This window comes from Corvus cornix, chromosome 4 (genome assembly GCF_000738735.6).
Source record: "Corvus cornix cornix isolate S_Up_H32 chromosome 4, ASM73873v5, whole genome shotgun sequence".
NCBI classification, from domain to species: Eukaryota; Metazoa; Chordata; class Aves; order Passeriformes; family Corvidae; genus Corvus; species Corvus cornix.
In genome coordinates, this window is record NC_046334.1 from 71,266,669 (window position 1) to 71,286,226 (window position 19,558).

A 19,558-nucleotide genomic window follows, 5' to 3' on the forward strand; every position below is an offset into this window, starting at 1 on the left:
GGCGGGGCCGCCGCCTCCGCGCCCGGGCGGGCTGCGGCTCGCGGGCCCCAGCGGGCGGAGCCGGCGCCCTTTTAAGAGACCGGCGCCCGGTGCCGGTGGTTTTATTTACATGGGGGCTCGCGGGCGTCACGTGACTGTCAGCGGCGGGGGCTGCGCGCGGAGCACCCGCGGGGCCATGGCGGGAGCCGGCGACGACGGTCCGGGGGGAACTGGGACACCGGGGCGGGATCGGGGCGCTGGGGGAGCCGGGCGGGACGGGGAACCGGGGGCTTCGGGGCACCGAGGGGTTCGGGACAATGGGAGACCCGGACGGGAAGGGACACCGCGGGGTTCGGGACAGTGGGGGAGCCCGGGGGTCAGGGGGCTGACGTGCACATGGAGGGTCTGGGTCACCGGGAGTCCCGGGTGGTTGATGTGTACTGTGGATGGGGGAGCAGGTCAGTGGGGAGCCCAGGCGGGGTTTCTGCGGGGCTGACGTGTGCCGGGGAGCGCGGGGGTCCCGGGCAGGCTGGTGTGCACCGGGGGTTGGGTCAGTGGGGGTCTCGGGGGGGGCTGATGAGCACCGCGGGGATGGGGCAGATGTGGGTCCCAGGAGAACAGCCCTGGGGTGCGTGGGACGTTCCGGGTTGGAGACTGCACTAGGTGCTCCCGCGGTGTATGGGTAGGGGTGCGGGGTGTGCCGGGGAGGGCTCCGGGCCGGGATGGGATGGAGTGCAGGGGTGGGCCCGGGACAGCGCGGGGGCTGACAGCCCCTCCAGGCTCCTGGGTGGAGCTGCGGTGTGGCCCAGGCTGCCCTGAGCCCGAGCCGGCACCCTCGCCGTTCTCCTGCCACGCCGACGTGGAGCGGATGCTGCTGGAGGCCCAGCTGGAGACAGAGAGCGGTGACGGGTGAGTTCCGAGGGGGAGCCGAGCTCCGGAGCCCGCCTGAGCCGGGGCTGGCACTGGAGGCACAGGCTGGGCTCAGTGACTGAGGGTTTCTGTTTGCAGGGCCCTGCTCGTGCTGGGCTCCCCAGCCTGGGATGACGACGGAACCAGCCATGGGAGCGAGCAGCCGGGGGAGAGTGAGGTGCTGCCTGCCCACAGCCAGCCCCCAGCGGGCTGCCCCCACCCCCGGCAGGTGAGGGAGCTGCCCCCACCACACCTGCTGTGCCCCCGGGCTCTGCTCTGACCTGCCCTGTGTCTCCTTCCAGTGGGATGTGCCAGAGGAAGCCAAGTGGAGGCAGCGACGCCTGACAGCGTCCCTGGGCTGGGCCTGTACCCGCTGCCCTCGGTACCTGTCTCCAAAGTAAGTCTTGTTGTCCCCTGCCAGCAAATCCTGCTGACCCCCATGCTGCTGTCCCTGTGCCCCTGTTAATCATGCACTTTTCCCAGGGAATTTGCCTTTGTGTGCTCCCCCCAGCCAGTGCTGTGGAGCCTGCAGGGAGGTGCAGTGGGGAGGAAGAAGAGACTTTTCAGTTCAGAGCTGCTGCTGCTCTTCATCCCCTCACTCCTGCTCAGCCACCTGCTGACCCTGGGGCTGGGGTGAGTGTCTGTGGGTCTCACCATGGGCCTGGGGGGAGTGTCTGGAGGGTCTTGCCCTGGGACTGGGGGAGGAGGGAACACTCCTGCATTTGGACTGCTCATCCACCACTGCTCCCAGCAGCTGCAGTGGTCTGCTGCCATCTCCCCTTGCTCTTGGCTTGCTGGGGCCCAGCACCCTTTGCCAGTGCCTCACAGTCACTCTCTCCAATCCAGGATCTACATCGGGAAGCGCCTGGCAGCCTCCTCAGCCAACCCTCTGTGAGGAGCCGGGAAGGCAGCACCCGCTGCTCCGTTGGGAATGCGGGGAGAGCCCGGCACCAGCGCAGCCTGACCACTCCCAGGCCCCGTGTTCGTGGCACGAGGCGCCTTCTCCCCGTGTCTCTCCCTCAGCCCTCGCCTCAGGAGCCGATCCCACTCTCCCCCGTAGACCAGAACCTGCTGATGGCAGCTCCCAGCCACAGGCAGCCCCTGCCCTCCCCATCCCTGGTTACGGGTCCAGGTCCCCCTGTAACACAGACTGTAAATACGACTGAGCCCACCTGAATAAAGAGCCCTGTGCCAGCTCAGGGGCTGAGCAGCGAGTCCCCTCTCTGTGTCTGGCCAGCACAGCCTGGCTTAGGGAGTGACCACTGGGCTCCCTGGGGTCCTTCCCTGCAGCAGGAGGGTGAGTGCCTGTGCTTTGGGGTGGTGCCAGCTGGGGAGGGGCCCCTGGCTGGGCTGTGGGCAAGCAGGGGTGGGTGCTGGGGCTCACACGGGTGCTCAGCCCCCATGCAGGTGCCTGGCTGAGGCATTTGCCCTTTATTAGCTGTAGCTGCAGTGCAGAGGCAGGAGCTGAGCGTGGCATGGCCAGTCAGGGCAGTGACACCTGCCTGGTGCAGGTGGCAGGTGTGGGCAGCAGAGGTGGCACTGCAGAGCGTGAGGCTGCCAGGGCCCATGTGCACACCCGTGCAGTCTGGACCAGGAATGTGTCTTGGTGCTGAAGGATGGGGTGGGCAGCCAAGGAGCAGGAGCTGTCCTGTGAGTGGGGAGCAGGAATCGCCCAGAAATGCCACCAGGGAGATCGCTGGTTCTCTCCCTGTCATGGTGCAGTCCATGGGCAGCTCGGTCCTCGTGGCTGGGAGGGGCTGCATGTGTGGGAGCTCAGCACAGCTCCAGTGGCATAGGAAGGATGCAGGGCCAGGTGGGTCCCAGCTCCAGGGGACATCGGGAGGGTGGCAATAGCCAGAGTTGGCAGGACACAAGGTGGCAGTGCCCAGTGCACAGTGGGAGTCCCGTGGCCATGCAGGATGCTCCAGGTGGCAGTGCTGCAAGAGGTGCTCCAGCAGGTGAGAATTAAGCAGGGCCGTGGGTCCAGCAGCTGGCTGGGCACTCTGGGCAGGGGTGGCCCCTGTGGACACTGCAGCTGCAGGTGGCATCGGGTCAGAGCTGTGACAGTCGCTTGGACTTGGGTGGTGGCAGCGGCGGTGACTTGGGGCTTTTGTTCCCATCCACTGTTGGAGATGTGGATGCCTGCAAGCAGAGAGGGACGTGAGGGGTGGTGGGACTGGGGGCCAGGGCCAGCCAGTGCCTCCCCTCCCGTACCTTCCCTCCTGCTGCAGCATCGCTCTGCTCCAGGAACGTCTCGTACACCGCGGGGCTGAACTTGCGGGGCAGTGGTGGGAGCTTGCTGGCGCTTTTCACACGGCCACCAAAGCCAGTGGGAGACAGGGACGACCCTGTGCAGGCAGGAGGGGTGGGATGGAGGCTCAGCCGTCCCCAAGGCTGTTGGGGCCAGCATTCCTGCCTACGGGACTGTGGCAGTGCTGGGCAGAGGGGACAGAGGTGCCATGGAATGTGAGCCCAGCCAGGAGCAGGGAGCTGGTTCCCACCAGGAACAGCTCTTGGCACCAAGACCCGGTGGCACAAGGTCCAGGATCAATGGCTACAGCCCCACAGGGAGTGTTCAGCAGGGGTGCTCCCACTCTGTGCCACCATGAGGGGCACAGAGGCATATGCTAGGGCTGCTGTGGGAGGGCACAGCCCTGCTCATGGGGCTGTAGGGACTCCCAGGAAGGTGGCCTGGCAGGTTGTACCTGCAGTGCGGGGCTGAGCACCAGCAGCAGCTCGGCTCGGTGGGGGCTGTTTCCCATCAGAGCTCAGGCTGCTCTCACTGATGTTGCAGGAGAGTCTCCACTTCTCGTCCTGGGACACAGAGGAGAGGCTCAGCACCTCAGGTGCCAGGCAGCCCTGCAGCCCTGGGTCTCCAGCCTTGTGCCCTTCCAGCCCCTGCTCCTGCCCTCCCTGCAGCAGGGGCTGCCACCAGCCCCCCGAGGGGTCCCATCTGGGCGGGGGGCTGGTGCTGTGGGCAGGACCAGGGGCTCTGGGTGCAGCAGGACACCCGGGGAGTGCAAGCAGGACACCAGGGAGGCACTAGGGCTGTGCTGAGCATCACCTTGGGCTCTGACAGCTCCGAGATGGACTGGCGTGGGTCCTGCCGCCGGGGCCCGAAGATGGAGCTTGAGCGGTTCTCCCTGCGCTCGTTCCTGTGGTCCTCGCTCTCAGAGGAGCGGGGGGCAGGCTTTGGGGTCGGGGGTGCCTCTGTGCTGTGGGGTGACTGGGACAGGTGAGGGACAGCAGGGGAGGGAGGAGCAGGGCTATGCCATGGACCAGCTGGAGCATCATTAGGAGCAGCTGCACTCAGCCAGGCACCAGCACTGTCCATGGCAGAGCTCCACAGGGGAGGTTTGGGGGACAAGAATGGATGGCTCAGGTGACAGCAGTGTCCAGGTGAGCCTGGGAGCTGCACATGGGGTGTCTCCCCTCCATGCCCCTCATAGGGACAGGGCCACCGTGGTGGCCTGGCGGGATGGACCCCTGAGATGCACTTGGCACAAAGGGAAGGTGGAAGGGCAGAGGACTGGGGAGGTGGGAGAGAAGCACCTGGGGCAGAGGAGAGTGAGGAGGGCTCAGCAGGGAGGGCTGAGGGTGGTGAGAGGGGACAACCAGCACTCTCCACCACAGCACTTGCCTGGCTCCAGTGTGGCTCAGCCGGTCCCAGTCAGGTACCCAGGCTATGGACCGGGGTCGTCCGCTCCGCCGGTCCTCAAAGAACATCTGAGACACAGCCAGGAGGGATGAGAGAGCAGAGCCTCCCCAGCCCATCCCTGGGCTCCACCAGGGTCAGCAGTGCCCTCTCTGACCGCTTCTGCGTCAGCGCCAGCCACCCCCAGCAGTGCTGTGCCCCCTCCTGGGGCAGGCAGGGACCCCGAGGTCCCCATGCCCAGTGCCCCTCACCCTGTTCCTGTCCCGGCTGTGGCCTCAGCCAGCTGCTCCCTGCTGCCCCACACCTGCGTTGGCTTGTCCAGTGTCACCCCCATGGTGCCAGGCACTGCCTGTGCCCCCCAGCCGTGCCTGCCCCATGCCCACTGCCGTGGCACTCACCATCTCCCGCATCCCATACTGACTCTCCACCTTGGCCCGCAGCTGCTCGAAGCATTGCTCCATGCGCTCGTGGAACGGCCGGAGGTCCTCTGTCACCTTCTGCCCATGGATCCGGATGCCCTCTGCCAGCAGCGGGATCTGCGGGAGAACAGGGACTTGTGGGGCTCCCTGGGACGGGGGACACCAGGGAAGCTGTTCCTGCCAGACGGATGCTGCGCCTGTTACCTGCCAGGCGATCAGGTCCTTCAGCTTCTCGATGTTCACTCCGTCCTCAGGGTGCTCCTGGATGTAGGACTCCTGGAAAAAAGCCTGCAACAACCCCCCTCAGCTCCACTGCTGGCCCAGCTCCACAAAGGCTGGGGATGGCAGAGTGGTGCCAGTGCCAGTCCTGGCTGTGCCCAGCCGGCCCCAACACAGCCCCTGGGTGTCCTCACCTTCTCATACTTGACGAAGCCACCCATGACAGCAGGGTCCACGATGCCATTGAGCAGCATGGAGAGAGGGTTAATGGGCAGGCTGGGGTCGTTCTGGTGCCGGTTGATCTCGCTCATGATTTTCTCATTGGTTTTCATCATGGTCTCAATGGCATTTTGCAGGGGGGAGATGACGATCTGTGCGCAGAGAGGGGTCAGCGCTTGCTGGCACAGCCACCTGCCCCTCCTCGTTAGGGCTGGCAGGGTGGGCTCTCCCCACCCCACTGGAGGGACCTCTGGGGCTGCACATGTCACCCCATGAAGCCCCTCAGACCTGGCAGGGCTGGGGCTGTGCCCACCAGGACCCTGGGAGAGCCCTGCTGCCCCCCAGCCTCCTCCTCACCGTCTCAGTGGAGGTCACAACGAACCAGCGCAGGATGCCGGGCAGGGGATAGGCTGTCCTGAAGGTTGTCCGCTCAATCCACATGTTCTGTGGGAAGAGCAGCAGTCACCCCCCACCCTCTTCCCATCACCCTGGGTCACCCCTGGCTGTCCCGTGGCGTGGGGAGCTCCCACCTCCGTGGGCACAGGACTACCACCTTCCCTATCCCAGGGCCCCCTGTCTCTCCTCTGGACCCTTAGCTCCTTGCAGGGCCCCCCCAGCTCTCCTGTCCCTCCCTGCGGGGGGTCCTGGCAGCCCCTCCCAGCACTCACTGCAAATTCGTTGTCCGGATCGCTCGGGCCCCTCTTGAAGGGCCGTGAGTAGCTGAACCTCTGGATGTGGTTGGCTTTGTAGAAGCTGTGGGGAGGGAAGGGGCAGAGATGGGAGAGGACCTCCACTGTGTCCCACCCACACGGAGCAGAGCAGGGACTCCCTGAGCTGGACACTCACTTGGTGATCTGCTCAGGGATGCTCTGGCCTTTGAGCCGGATCTTGGCTTCCTCTGCCGGCTGCACGGTGAAGCACTGGATGTCTGTGTGAGTGAAGGAGCCATGGGGCACGCACTGGGGGAGGACGGGGCTGCTGGGGAGAGGGGCTCCAGGGCCCGGAGGGGTGAACCCCAGGGGTACAGAGAGGCACTGCAGGAATTCCCGCATGGAGAGCAATGGACAGGGACCGAGCCACCCTCCCAGCCCCATCCCTGTACACAGAGGATACACTGCCCTGGGGAGTCAGTGATGTCCTGGCCAGGGGGAGATGTGCTCTTCAGCTTCTCAGCATTGGGGAAGGGGCTCAGCAGCTGCATCTCAAAGTCCTCACGCCGCTCATACTCCTTGCCCCGGTAGATGAAGACTTTGTTCTGCAGGGGAGGAAGGTGACAGCTCATCCCACTGCCACAGAGCAGGGCCGGCGAGGCCCAGAGAACTGGGGTGCTGGTGCTGATGAGGCTGAACCCCCTGCCAAGCAGGAGATGCCCCCCCCCCTAGAAAAAAATATCCCCCCAAACGCAGGAACTAGAGGAAAAAGGAAGCATGGAGAATCAGGACTGGTGCCAGCCAAGCAATGTCACTAAGGTCAAATCCTGCCTGACAAATTCAGTGGCTTCTATAAGGACGTGGCAGCATGGAGGGATGCGGGGAGAGTGACTGGACTTGTGCAAACCATCTGACCTTTTCCCCAGGACACACATCTCCAGGACAGACGTGGAGGGGACAGATGCTGAGTAAGGAATGGGCTCGATGATGACACTCAGAGTTGTGGTCCACAGCTCCACACCCAGGTGGACACCAGTGAGGAGTGGGTTTCCTTGGGTGCAGAGGTGGCAGGTGTGGAGCTGCTCCTGGTTCTGCTTACCCGGAGGAAGGTGGGGAAGCCCTGCCCATAGTACCCCACGGCAAAGTAGTCCGGGCTGGGCCGCAGCACCTTCAGGATCTTCTCATAGAACTTGGCTTCTCGTTGCTGCAGGGGAGAGGGGTAGGATGAGGGCAGGATGGGGCCCTGAAGACCCCCCCCATTCCCCCCAGATCATCCCTGCCATCCTGCCCTGCCAGCAGCCACCCCAACCCCAGCCAGGCACCCACCAGGATGTCACTCAGCATTTCATAGTCGAACACGTGGCTCTCGTACTGCTCTGCCAGCTCCTTGCAGATGTGGATGGCCTCCTCCCACATCTGGAGAAGAGAGGGGCCAAGACAGGGCCCCCCAGTGCAGGGTGAGCTGGGGAAGGGGGCACCAGGGATTTCCAGCAGAGACCACCCTGCCTGTGGGGGCACCTGCACCCCTGCACGCCATGAGGAGGGGGACAGGGCTCTCCTGTGGGGACTGGTGGTCCAGTGGGCAGCAGCAGGACTTGGCTTCCCACCGTCTCCAGCCCTGGAGCCCCCCAGCCCACCCCATCAAGCCTTTGTCCTGAGCTGTCTGAGCTGCCGGCCCCTGGCAGTACAAGGACTGGGCTGGGATGCGATGGGACAGGATGGGATAGGGAAAAGGGACACAAAGGACAGTGGCTGTGGGGTGAACCATCCAGCCCAGGCTCACTGCAGGGCAGCTCCAGCCCCACTGCAGCAGTGGGGAGAGTGAGGGGCTGTGCTGAGGGTGAGGTCTGGGAGCTTGGAACAGGGGACAGTGGTGGCAAGGGGGCCAGGCTTGCTCTAAGCCAGCCCAGCTCCCTGCAGCTGCGAGGGCTCAGAGGCTGCAGGGTCTGTAGGGGCAGGTGGCCACACTCACCTTGCCCTGGTCGAAGTATTCAATGATCTGGTTGTACAGAGCCTCCTTCAGCTGGCGCTGGGTGTGCAGGTGGGGGCTGTGCGGGCCCGGCACGGGGGCCGCATTCGACTCCTCTGACCACTGCACAAGGGAACGGGGATGTGTCACGCCATGCCCACAGGGCTGCCCACCCTCCACAGTCCCCCTGAGTCCCCCGAGCCCACCGTGAGCAGCCGGGCGTGCAGCAGCAGCGTGTAGGCTCCCTCCGTGTAGTTCTCGTAGCTGATGTGCAGATCCTTCAGCTTGTACAGGTACCTGGGAGTGACAGAGCCATGCGTGGGGAGTGACAGTCCCATGTGTGGGGCCTGACAGTTTGGAGGCAGAGCCCCATCACCCTGCCCCTCAGGCTGCTCTGCCACCCCCATCCCGCTGGGATTGCTTGGGACACCCCACCCCAGGTGCTGCCGGTGTCCCCAGGGCTATGCTCACCTGATGTACATGGCCTGGCGGTCGATCTCCTTGTAGAAGTTCTGTGGAAGGGCAGACAAGGCTGTTTGAGTGGCCCCAGGGGTGGCACATGCCACAGCCCCCCACACTACCACCCTCTGGGTCGTGGTGCTGCCAGGACCATTCCCATGCAGGGATGGGGTTGCCACAGCCCTGGGGAGCTGCACGGTGACTCCCAAGGGACGTCGCTTCTGGCACCACGTGCACCCTATCTCTGCTGTGCCAGGGGCACCACTGGGATTTGGGGGGATGCAAGGACAAGCCCTTCCAGCCCGGGGGACCTGGGGAAGCATGGGAACAAGCCCTGGTTGCCCCAGGGAGCTGGGGACATGGGGATGAGCCCTGCCAGCCTCAGGGAGCTGGAGCAGGGCACAAGTGCCCACCAGGAGGTTGACGGTGCAGCTCATGCTGTAGGTCTTGTTCTCGTCATTCATGACAGCCCGGTAGTCCAAGAGCCGCTCCAGGAGTTCGCTCACCAGCTTCACAAAGTCCTCTCCAGGCTTGGCCAGCTCAGGGTGGCTCTGGCAGCAGCTCAGCAGGCTGGGGAGGACAAGAGGACACGGGTCCCACTGCACAGCCAGCTCTGCAGTGCTCCCACCACTGCCCTGCTCAGCACAAGAGGGCAGGAGCAAAACCTGGGCAGAGCAGGGGCATCACCCGGGGCAGGAGTAATTCCAGGGCCAGGAATGACACCTGGGGCAGTGGCATCACCTGAGGCAGGGGTATCACTTAAGGCATAGCGTAATTCCTGGGGCAGGACAAGGGTAATTCCTAGGGCAGGGGCATCACTGGGGCAGAGGTGACAGCTGGGGCAGGCAGGGCCGGCTGGCAGGGCCAGCAGAGGTGTGCAGGGAGTACACGACGGTGCTCAGGCACCAGCCATCCTCCTCACTGGTCCCTTTCCCCCATGGCACACTCTGGGCCAGGGCACAGCATGAGGAGGGATGGGAGGGCAGGGAATGGTGACAGCAAAGGGTCACGCCCTGGGGAGAAGGTGGCAGGGATGTCACTGCACACTCACATGCTCTTGAAAAGCTGCATGTACTGCTCATCCCCCCGGCCGCCCTCCACCTCGCTGTCCAGCCTGCGCAGGATCTCATCCTCAAACTGCGGAGAGGGGACGAGGATGGGCTGAGCTTGGAGCAGCCCCTCCTCAGAGACTGCCTGCAGAAAGGGGTCTGGTCCCCGTTCCCAGGCCACGCCACTCCCCTGGCGTGGGTGGTTCCCACGACATCCCACCCCATCCTGCTCCCCCAGGAGCAGCCTTGTCCCTCACCCGGCTGAAGCTCCCGGTGAGCCGGTGCTCACAGAGCATCATGTCAAAGAAGATGGGGATGGTGGACCTGCGCAGCTCCGGCTCCGGCACCAGCGTCATCTCCAGGATGGGGCCCACCATGCCCGGGATGAACTCGATCTTGCGCTGGCCTGGGAGGACAGGGAGGGCTGCGGGGCAGATTCGCACCCACACAGGCTCCCATGCCCACACCAGTAACACCCCACTCCCCACAGCCACTCTGGGGACGGTGCTGATGGACATCAGCCCAAAGAGACCCAAAAATTCCCCATCACTCCACAGCGTGGCTCACCGAGGCTGTACCACATGTCCCGGATGGACGCTCCAATCGCGGCTCTCATGTCCCCATACCTGCCAGGACAGAGGTCATCAGCATTGCTCTGCAGCTCCGGGTGCAGCACAGCCCAGCTGGCTCATCCCAAAATCCCTGACCTCGTGCCATGGCGGCAGCCCAGGGCAGGGACCCGAGGTGTGGCCGGCTGGGCAGAGTGGGGACTCACTTGCCCAGGATGCTATTGCGCTTGGCGGGGGAGAAGTTCTCCAGCTGCAGGGAGTCCTGCGTGAGGAAAGCCACGGCCAGGTGGAAATAGTTGTTCCAAAGCTGTGGTGGAAGCACAGGGATGAGTGCCAGCCTGGGTGGCACAGTGGGCTGGGGTCTGGGCTGGGTCCTCTCCTAATCCCCCTGGCCCAAACCAGGACTGAGGCAGTGCCCACCCACCTGCAGCTCGAAGTTGCTGTTGCTCAGGAACATCTCGGTCAAAGTCGTGGCAAAGTGGTTGATGGCACGCAGGAACTCCCTGGGGGTGAGAGGCCGTCGGTGCTGAGTGAGGGCAGCACCAGTGTGCCCACTGCCCAGCCTGGTGTGTCCACCATCCACATGCCCACCATCGTCCCACAGAGGGGTGGAGGTGGGAGGTCCTTTGTGCCCACCTCAGTGCAGCCAAACACTGTCCAGCGCACCAGTCCTGCACGTCCAGAGCCACGCTCCAAGTGTCCACCTGCCCTGAGGCATCCCAGGTGCCCACACCCAGCCCCAGTGTCCTCCTGCAGGTCCCTCCCCACGCCCTCACCGGTTCTGCACCATGTTCATCACCATCCAGTCACCGGGATACACCGTCTTCCCAATCAGGTCCTTGAAAAGGATAAAAGTCTCCATGAGGAAGTCCTGCAAGGGAGGGAGAGATGTCAGGAGCCGTGCTGGGCTGCAGTGCCCTCTGAGGGGAAGCAGTGAGGGAGGTGCTGGTGCCGGAGGGCACGGTGTTGCCGTGGGGCAGCACTCACCATCAGCTCAGGCCGGGAGGGGAACGCCTGGATATAGGTGCTGTAGTGGTCCTTGTCCATCTGGCTCAGGATGGCCGCCATGCAGGCCACGTAGTGGCTCTGGGAGAGAGGAACTGGTCAGGCCCTGCTGGGTCCTGCAGCCGGCACCATGGAACAGGACACTGTTCTTGTTCCTCCAGTCAGCTCATACCCTGGAGCCCCAACTGCCTTGGGGTCTGTTTGCCCCCTGCCCGCCCTGGTCCCTTCTTCCCCAGCTCCCCAGACCTCTTCTCCTGGCCCCTTCATGCCCAGTTCCCAGACTGTGTACCCCACTCCAGGGATGAGATGGCTCCTACACCCACCATGATGCTGGGAGAATGTAGGTACAACTTCAGAGTGATGCTTAAGCACCTCTGTCATTTTTGGGGTAATTTAAGGCCATCTGCGGATGTAAGGGCATTTTGAAAATAGCAAGCAGGTTCTTCCTGGAGCGTCTCTGGTGAAGGGTCCCAAACAGAGCCCTTAGCTCCACTCCAGGAGGCTCCCAGCTTTGTAGCAAGACGAGTGGAGTGTGCACGAGCGGGATGCTGCCCAGAAAGCTGTCCCAGAGGCACATCCGAGGCTGGAAACTGCGGGAAAAGGCAGCTATTTCTGTGGTAAGAGCATTGTCTGGCAGGCTCAGGAGCAGTGATGGCCCTGCCGTGCCCTGGTGTCACTGATGGAGCTTTGTGGGTGGCTTCAGGTGCCAGCCCTTCCGGGGATGCTGCCGTGCCGTGAGTCCTGTGAGGGCAGCACCGGGCGCTGGACACCACTGCCCATCCCGGGTGCCACAGGCACCTTCCAGCCCTCGCAGATCTGGCACTGCCGGAGCTTCCTCCTGGATTCCGGCAAAGACGGAGCCCCACTGCAGCCCTAGGCCAGACCTTGCCAGCTACATGGAGACCAAAGCGGACTGTTCGGGGAAGGATGTGACTGATGCCGGTGACCAAGGGCTCCAGCTTCGCACCATCAGCCCCTGGGCAGCCCCGGGAGCTGCTCGGGATGGGGCGTAGCCCACCGGGGACTGCTGTGGGGAAGAAACGTGCGGCCACGGCCAGCCCTGGCTACGAGCGGCTTTGAAGGGATTTCTCTTGTGGGCAGCAAACGGATCAAACCCCAACAGCTCCCGCGCCTTCGGGAATCCATGTGGTGCCACAGCCCCGCGGCCCGCCCGCCGAGAGCTGCCCGGCGCAGCAGCACCGGGCACGCCGGGGGCACCCAGCGCCCGTCCGGTGCCGGGACCGAGGTTCCCCCGCTTCTCCTCCGAGCTCCACGGCTCCGGGTCTCGGCTCCCGGGCGCGCTCCCTTCCGCGGGGCTCCGCCCCCGCCCCGCTCCGCCCCCGCCGGCTCCGCCCCGGTACGGCGAGAGCGCGCCGCCCCGCCCCGCCCCGCTGAGCCCCGCGCCCGCCGCTGCCGGACCCGCGCCGCCGCCGCCGAGCACCAGGTACCGGGCGGGATGGGGAGGAGGCTCGGCCGGGGAGCGGGGCGGCGGCGGGACCGGGCGCTGCGGGCATCGGCCCTGCTGCGCCGGGCCGGTACTGGGACGGCCGGGCAGCCCCGCGGCCGGGGCGTGGGAACCCCGGGGCCGGGAGTGGCGACGCGGTGCGGGGAGCCCCGAAACCGGGACTGCGTGGCGATGCGGGGACCCCGGGGGCGCGGGAGCGGTGCGGGTACCCTCGGCCCGCGGGATGCGCGGGGCCGGCGGGGCTGGGGCTCGGAGCCGGGCTGGGCTGGCGAGGGGGATTCGCGGTGTCCCCGGGTCCCCGGGGGTCGCGGCATTTCCCTGTCCTCCCCTCCCCTGCCAACGCCGAGCAGGAGCTGCCCGGGGAACTGCGGGAGGCACGGGGACGGTGGCACCGTGCACCCAGCATCCTACGGCAGGCACCGTGCGCCGGGCACCCCGCACCGAGCCCCCTACGCCGGGCACCCCGCACCGAGGTGGCCGCCGGCTGCCGTGGCGGGGGTCTCTGGGGGACAGAGCCGTGCTGGAACGGTGGCACGGTGTGCTGCCGAGGGAGCTGCATCTGTGGTGGGAGCTGCTGTGTTGGAGGGGTCGAAGACCCCCACGTCGTGCCGCGGTGCCGCAGCCTCGCCCTGTCCGCCGCGGCTCGTGGCCCCGCCGGTCGCCGGGTCGCTGCGTGCGGGAGCCGCTCTGGGGAGCGGCCAGGCGGGCTCATCTCCGCTCCCCCTCGTTAGGAACGCGTCCGTCAGCCGGGGCTGTGCCGGGTGACACACGCACACGCAGATCCAGGGATGTCACTTTCGGTACCGCGCGCCGCGGTGACGCCGGCCGGGGCTGGAGGGATTCAGCCCACGTTGCTCCCGGCAGCTCCCGGCGCCGCGCTCCGCGCCCAAGGCCTTGTGTCCGCCGGCGGGGCTCCGGGATGCGGGAGCGAACCCCAGGCAGTCCCGCGAAATGGGGATGCGCAGTTCCCGGGGTGCGCCCGTCCCTCCCGGGGTGCTCCGGTCCCGATCCTCCCCGCGGGAACGCACACGACCCCCGCTAGAGCTGCGGCTCCCGGCAGCGGTGCGGGAGGGGGGGCCGGAGGTCTCCGCGGAGCCGGTTTTGTGTTGGGAGCACGAGGTGGACACGTATGAGTAACCACCGGGCCCGGCTGTGCCAGCACGGGGACATACGGGGACATCGGTGTCAGCTGCTCGCTCTGAGGGGCACAGCGTGCTCAGTGCCAGCAGCAGCTCGCGGCGATCTCCACACTCGGCCCTTGCCGGGGGGTACGGGAATGACCCCCTCGGCAGAGCCGCGGCGGCAGGGGACGCGGGGACCGCCGGCTGCGCTCCCTCCCTGCGGTGCTGCCCGAGGAGCGGGGCCGGGGGCCGCGGGGGGGAGACCCCCGGGTAGAGCCGGGCTGAGATTGGCACCTCCAGCCCTTCCCCGTGTCCCTTCTCCGCAGGGAGCATTTGTCCTTCTGGCGCGCTCGGAGGAGTGGGGTGGATTTCGTCGCAGAAGCTCCTTTGGACTGAGGTTGTCTTCTTCATAAATGATAATTATTGTAATTACTTAATAGCATGGTGGCATCCAGAGGCCACAGATAATTAGTGGGTCTATTCCCATCCCTGCTAACAACACTACTCCAGTCCCAAACAGTGCCGTGGGCAGAGCCTGCCTCGCGTGTTTGCCGAGATGCTCCGTGTGCTCCGGGCTGTTTGGTGGTGGGGAAACTGAGGCAGGAGGTGAAGGAAGACATTTGCTAATTCCCAAATTCCCCTGGTAGCCAGCGTTGTCTAAAGCGCATGGAGATAAAGAGGGGCAGGCTGCTCGATGGCATTGGGAATGCACTTAAAGGCAGGAATTTGTATTCTGGAAGGACGTTCTCAGTGCTGGGAGCTGCAGCTGCAGAGGCCATGCTGCTGGCTGCCAGCACCGTGGCCAGTGGGTGGTGGTGGGATGGGGGCTGCCCCAGGGGGTCCCTGCTCAGGGGCCGAGCCCCCTGAGCCTGGACCAGTGTGTGCAGGAGCAGCGCAGGAACTGCTGGGCAGTGAAGCCTTTCCAGCTTTTTCCAGAAGTGTGCTCTGGGGACAGTTGGTGCCTTCCTGATGCCATTTCTGGCCTGTGAGGGAGCCCACAGAACCCTGGTCTGCCAGGGTCCCCTGGCCCAGGCAGCTGCTTTGCACACTGGGGCAGCTGAGCTCCAGATGGGTGCCTGAGCCCCTTCTCCAGAGGTGAGACATCCTCCCCAGAGAGTGCAGGGCTGTGGGGGTCTGCAGATGAGCTGGGTCTCCTGTGGCCAAAAGTCTCTGGGCTGTGTCCCACTTCCCTTGTCCTGTCACTGCTGCAGGATCAGCCTGTGCCGGAGATGCCGGCAGAGCCCTGGGCTTTGGTGCTGGGCACCAGCCGAGCTCTGTGGGCTGAACCTCCATCATAAGCGTCCTCCCAGGTCCATGCAGCCACACAGGGCATCTCCAGGGCTCGGAGGAGGATGGTCTTGCCCACACCCCATTCACTGGGAGGCAAGCAGCTGAGCAGGGTGTTCTTCCTCCTAGCATGGTCTCTCCTGCAGGCCCAGGGGTGGCACTGAACTGCAGTGCCGGCAGCAGCTCCAGGGATGCTCGCCTGCTCCTCCACGGATGCGGCCGAGGGAAGCCTCGGGACGTGGAACAAACTCCTCCTGAGCTGCTCCTGCTCCGCACGTGCTGTCTGCCCCGCTCTGCCCATGTTCCCCCGGGCGGGTCACTCTACCTCTTCATGTCTCATTAAAACAGTGATACCGATGCTCCTCTGCCTGGCAGAGAGGTGGGAACGCCAGCAGGTAGCACAGGGAACAGAGACACCACTGCCATGACAGCCGTATTAGCATCCACGGGAGACAGAGGAATAATTTGGCTTCTGCAGCTTCTGAAGGCTCGTGCAGAGGCTTTGTACTCCCGTCTCCCTGGCCGTGTGCAGCCTCCATCTGCAGCACCAGCACATCCGCAGTCGGAGGGGAGCGATGGAAGCGGAGCTGGTGACCTCCGCGTGCCGGGAGGATGCCGCTCCTCCTTCCCCAGCCGATGGGATCCTTTCCATGGGCATGAGCCATGGCGCGTGCGGCCAGGCCAACCAGGAGCCTCAGTGGCCGCAGAGAGGAGACCGCGGGCTGGCCACGGGTGCTGGTGCCGTGGGGAGGTGGGTGGCGGGGCTCCCTGCCCCAGCTGGGTGCCAGAGCCTTCTCCTGGGCCCCGTGGCTGGGAGAGTGACTAATGTTCCCGCAGAGCACTTCAGCCAGTGACCTACATAGGGATGAGTGCGGATCCCTCGGCTCGTGTGAGCCGCCGCTCGCACCAGGACCCGCGTGCCAGTGCCGCTCCCAGAACCCCCAGGCGATGCTCGATATGGGGCTGGGGGAACTGCGGGGCACAGGCACCCCGCGCATGGCCCTGGTGGCAGGGACGGCACCTGTGTCCTCAGCCAGGCCAGCCCAGGGGTCCTGGGGGAGCCCAAGTGTTGTTCAAGCAGAGCCTTGAGCACTGCCGGGAGGGACGGGGTCGGGCACTACAAGGTCCATCAGGGACATGGGGAGCTGGCCTTGGGGACACGAGCCGAGCTGGACCCGTGGAGCGCTGGGAATGTGGCTGGAGAAGGGGCATCTCCTTGCTGGGGACTGCGAGGGCTGAGCGCTGAGGAGGGAGAAGAGCTGCTGGAGCGGAAGCGCTCCGTTGGCACGAGTACAGTCGGATATAAACGGGCCGTGATTAAGTGCCTGCAGGAAATGAGAAGGTCTGTGAGGCTCCCAGAAGCCAGGTTCTGGAAGAGCCTCCAAGAGAAGCGTGAGGGCAGGGCATGAGCTGGCTTTGTGGTGGAGCTTCCTCAGCGAGGAACCAGATTTCGAGTGTGCAAGCTGCCCGAGGAGCTGCTCCAAGTCCTCCATCCTCGAGTCCCACACACGCTCTGATCTGAGAACAAACGCCTCGAGTCTTCCCGGAGCCAAGGCAGGATTAGGCTCTGCTGTGGAGTGATGTGTCATGAGCCTGGCTCCTGCCCCTCCAGCACCTCAGCCTCCAGTGCTGCCCCACTCCATTGCCAGCAGCACCTCTCTGGAGATCAGGAAAATCAGACAAAGGCACTACCTTGTGAGCGGAGCCGGGTCATTCACTTCTCTCCTCTGCAGTTCCAGGAGAATCTGACTTCCTCTCTCATAAATCTCATCTCCTGGCTTCCTGTGTCCCAAGGAGAAGATTTATGTGTCTGCTCTGGTTTTCCCTCTTCCACAGGCGTTATCAGGAGGGTGAGGGGGAGGACAGGTGGGGAAAGGGCCGAAGCTGGCAGGTAACTCTCCAGACAAGGCAGTGTGAAGCGGGGCTCTGACCTCTGAGGTCAGCCCTGCACCATCAGAGATGAGTCCCATGATGCAAACCCAGCAGGTTTAGTGCCTCTTACTCACAAAATTCACCATCCATCAGCACTGGCCAGAGAAACCCAGTGCTGGGGGTCTCCAAGGGGTGTCCATGAGAAGAGATTCTTGATGATTCCTCAGCTCCTGGGGTCACACAGAAGAGAGATCACTCCTAGCTGTGTGAGCAACCAGCAGAACCCGCTGCTGCAGAACTCCATTGTGTCACAGTGGCGTCACCTGCTTTCACCTGTACATCATCGATGGGACCTGCTGTCTGTCCCACCTTATCCCTGCACCTGGAATTCCCATAGGAACCAGTGGAGAAAAACACTCAGACTTTAAAAAATTGCTGAGGTGGAGGATCCACCACTGTGCAAAACCTTTCCTAGCTGTTCCTATGCCAGCTGGCCTCACTTTTTAAGGAAGTTGCCTCTCGGACCTGCCAACACTCATTTCCAGCTGCCGTGAGTGGAGCCTGGAGCTGCCACCCAGAGCCCCATCCTGCGCAGCCTCTGCTCCATGCCCCTCTCCTACCTCTCTGCTGGCCTTTTTCCTTCCTCGCTCTTCATTTTCTCCCCTTTCCTCAGTTTCCCTCTGTGGCCAGGGCCGCGGGATGGTTACGAGCAGAGACGTGCTGGTTAGCTGGTTTTGATCCACTTAATGTGTGCCACATTGCTTTGGGATTATCCTGCTTTCTTCGTTGAAATGTCAAATGCCTCGCAGAAATCTGAGTCTGCTCCGCTGAGGCTTTTACCTCCACTGACCAAACTTGGAACCTCATCAAGCCCGGCAGCAAATGGGTTTGATGAGCCGTGTTCTCCGCAGCACCACGCTGACTGCGTGGCTGGCTTATGCTGCCGTCCTTCAGAGGGGATTAGTCAAGCTCCAAGCCCATTCCTTGCACGGTTCCAGCCCACCTGCATCCCCCAGACCACCATGTCTGGCTCTGTGTCTCCCTGCCCCACCCACTGGGCTCTCCTGGAGTCACTCTCCACTGACCACTCCAAGGAGGACCCCAATGTCCAGCAGGGCACATCGGAGCAGAGCACCGAGGCTCCTCCTTTGGCCTTGGGAGACAGCAGAGATCTCTCCTGGAAAGGAGTAACCACGACCCTGGGGTCCTGTTGGACTGGACGCTGGAAGGGGCTGTGGTGGGCTCAGGACCTTGGAGGGGCTCCAGCAGCCCCAGGATGGAGGCACTGAGCACCACTGCCCAGTAAATGTGCTTGAAGAGCGGCTGGGAAGTGCTGGTTTGACTGGGTGCCAGGTGCATCCGAGATGTCCTTTGGACCCATCGGTAGAGTGGGTTCCTCAGGTTCAGGGACAGTCCAGGAGAGTCCATCAGACAGGGCAGCCCCGAGGTTACACCATCCTGATCCCATCCCACGGCGGGACTCATTATCCACGCTTGGAGATGCCGGTGTGCTGCAAGCAGTGCCTGAGCGCGGCACTAAACCCAACCACAGCACAGAGCAAACGCAGGGATGCGTGGGAGGGTCCTGGCGTGGGTGTTTGACATCCTCAGAGCTGTTCCCAAACGGAGTTGCTCCATGTATAATTTATAGGCTTCCCTTTGTCCTTGTGGCTCGTCTCTGATCTCCCGGCGGTTCGGGAGGCCGAGGGTGCTCCGGCGAGGCCCCGCTGAGTGACAGCGCCGCGTTTGCTGCGCCGGCAGGGGAACGGCCTCGTCCCGCGCTGCGTCAGCCAGGGCTCGGCGAGGTCCCCGTCGCAGCATCACAGGGCTGGTGCTGCTCTTGGACCGTGCCAGCGGCGCTTCTGCCCCATGCCCGGCCCTTGGAGCCGTTCCCAGCACCGTCTGCCGCACGCTCCCATTAAGGACCCCTCCGGAGTAGGCTGGCCACACGCAGGCTCCTCTGGAGGGGTCGGCTCAGCACGGAGTTGTGGCCAGCAGGTCCCTCTGCCCTCGGCGTGTTGCCCTCCCTGGCACGACCACAGCCAAGGATGCTGCTGGGGATGCGGGCAGAGGGCACCAAGCTCTGGGCACCGGCCATCGCTGTGGCACGACAGAGGTGACCCCACATCTGTGACGGGGCCTCAGGGGGTGGCTGATCCCACGGCCGCGGATATCCCGGCAGGCTCTGCCCAGCCCAGTGTGGGTGCCCCGGGCCAGGAGGGATGTGGTGATGCAGGAAGCGAGGACGGGCGCCGCTGGCTCCAGCCCCAGCCAGCTCGCTCCTCGGCCTGTTGCTGTCCATACTAACGAGGAGCCCCATCCCATCCCTCGTCTCGTCCTGCCTCACAGACATCTCCGGGCGTCTGGGCATGGCTCCAAGCTCGGGAAGGGAAGCGCCGGGCGGCTGGGCGGCGCGTGGAGCAGCATCCCGACGAACGCGGAACAGGGTGTGCGGAGGCGCCGGGGCGTGCGGGGCCGGGGTGGGCGCAGGGAGGGCTGTGAGAGCTCCCTGCTCCGCTGGGTCAGTGCTCACTGCCGGCGTGGGCAGGCACGGGGCACCGGCACTCAGCGCTTGGAAGTTTGGTTGTTCCGGCACTGGGGACTCTGGGCTGCTGTGCTGAGTCAGCGCTTCGTGCCACCAGGAACCAGGCAAGACAGGGAGGGGGCCGGGGGGGTCCGTCCGCAGTGTCCGTCCGCAGTGAGGGCAGGGGG

The 19,558-nt window shown here is 64.6% G+C and overlaps 2 protein-coding genes across 4 annotated transcripts in view; one reads left to right on the plus strand and one right to left on the minus strand.

Annotated features, from left to right (window-relative positions):
- Positions 1 to 2: 2 nt before the first annotated feature.
- On the plus strand, positions 3 to 2,102 carry LOC109144905 (BCL2/adenovirus E1B 19 kDa protein-interacting protein 3-like). 2 transcript variants are annotated; one of them, XM_039550720.1, is made up of 6 exons: positions 3 to 197; positions 759 to 888; positions 988 to 1,117; positions 1,191 to 1,285; positions 1,400 to 1,521; positions 1,735 to 2,102. In XM_039550720.1, exons 1-5 carry the CDS (start codon positions 110 to 112, stop codon positions 1,506 to 1,508), a joined length of 552 nt encoding a protein of 183 aa, XP_039406654.1. In that variant the 5' UTR covers positions 3 to 109; the 3' UTR covers positions 1,509 to 1,521; positions 1,735 to 2,102. The 2 variants fall into 2 exon arrangements, with proteins under 2 accessions (XP_039406654.1, XP_039406653.1); XM_039550719.1 differs by having other exon boundaries at positions 7 to 197; positions 1,372 to 1,521.
- Positions 2,103 to 2,290: 188 nt separating this feature from the next.
- LOC104690947 (dedicator of cytokinesis protein 2-like) overlaps positions 2,291 to 19,558 on the minus strand; it is a 45,650-nt gene continuing 28,382 nt past the window's right edge. For both annotated transcript variants that reach the window (XM_039550715.1, XM_039550714.1), the window contains exons 29-53: positions 11,084 to 11,182; positions 10,873 to 10,967; positions 10,521 to 10,599; positions 10,303 to 10,403; positions 10,095 to 10,153; positions 9,785 to 9,933; positions 9,530 to 9,615; positions 8,892 to 9,048; positions 8,491 to 8,531; positions 8,226 to 8,316; positions 8,023 to 8,142; positions 7,377 to 7,466; positions 7,150 to 7,254; positions 6,514 to 6,655; positions 6,247 to 6,328; positions 6,069 to 6,153; positions 5,758 to 5,844; positions 5,376 to 5,552; positions 5,167 to 5,250; positions 4,942 to 5,079; positions 4,529 to 4,614; positions 3,953 to 4,103; positions 3,594 to 3,702; positions 3,103 to 3,236; positions 2,291 to 3,030 (exon numbers count right to left, since the gene is read on the minus strand). In XM_039550715.1, the coding sequence (XP_039406649.1) occupies positions 2,941 to 3,030; positions 3,103 to 3,236; positions 3,594 to 3,702; positions 3,953 to 4,103; positions 4,529 to 4,614; positions 4,942 to 5,079; positions 5,167 to 5,250; positions 5,376 to 5,552; positions 5,758 to 5,844; positions 6,069 to 6,153; positions 6,247 to 6,328; positions 6,514 to 6,655; positions 7,150 to 7,254; positions 7,377 to 7,466; positions 8,023 to 8,142; positions 8,226 to 8,316; positions 8,491 to 8,531; positions 8,892 to 9,048; positions 9,530 to 9,615; positions 9,785 to 9,933; positions 10,095 to 10,153; positions 10,303 to 10,403; positions 10,521 to 10,599; positions 10,873 to 10,967; positions 11,084 to 11,182 (2,637 nt within the window). In that variant the 3' untranslated portion in view covers positions 2,291 to 2,940. The remainder of the gene's footprint in view (positions 3,031 to 3,102; positions 3,237 to 3,593; positions 3,703 to 3,952; positions 4,104 to 4,528; positions 4,615 to 4,941; positions 5,080 to 5,166; positions 5,251 to 5,375; positions 5,553 to 5,757; positions 5,845 to 6,068; positions 6,154 to 6,246; positions 6,329 to 6,513; positions 6,656 to 7,149; positions 7,255 to 7,376; positions 7,467 to 8,022; positions 8,143 to 8,225; positions 8,317 to 8,490; positions 8,532 to 8,891; positions 9,049 to 9,529; positions 9,616 to 9,784; positions 9,934 to 10,094; positions 10,154 to 10,302; positions 10,404 to 10,520; positions 10,600 to 10,872; positions 10,968 to 11,083; positions 11,183 to 19,558) is intronic.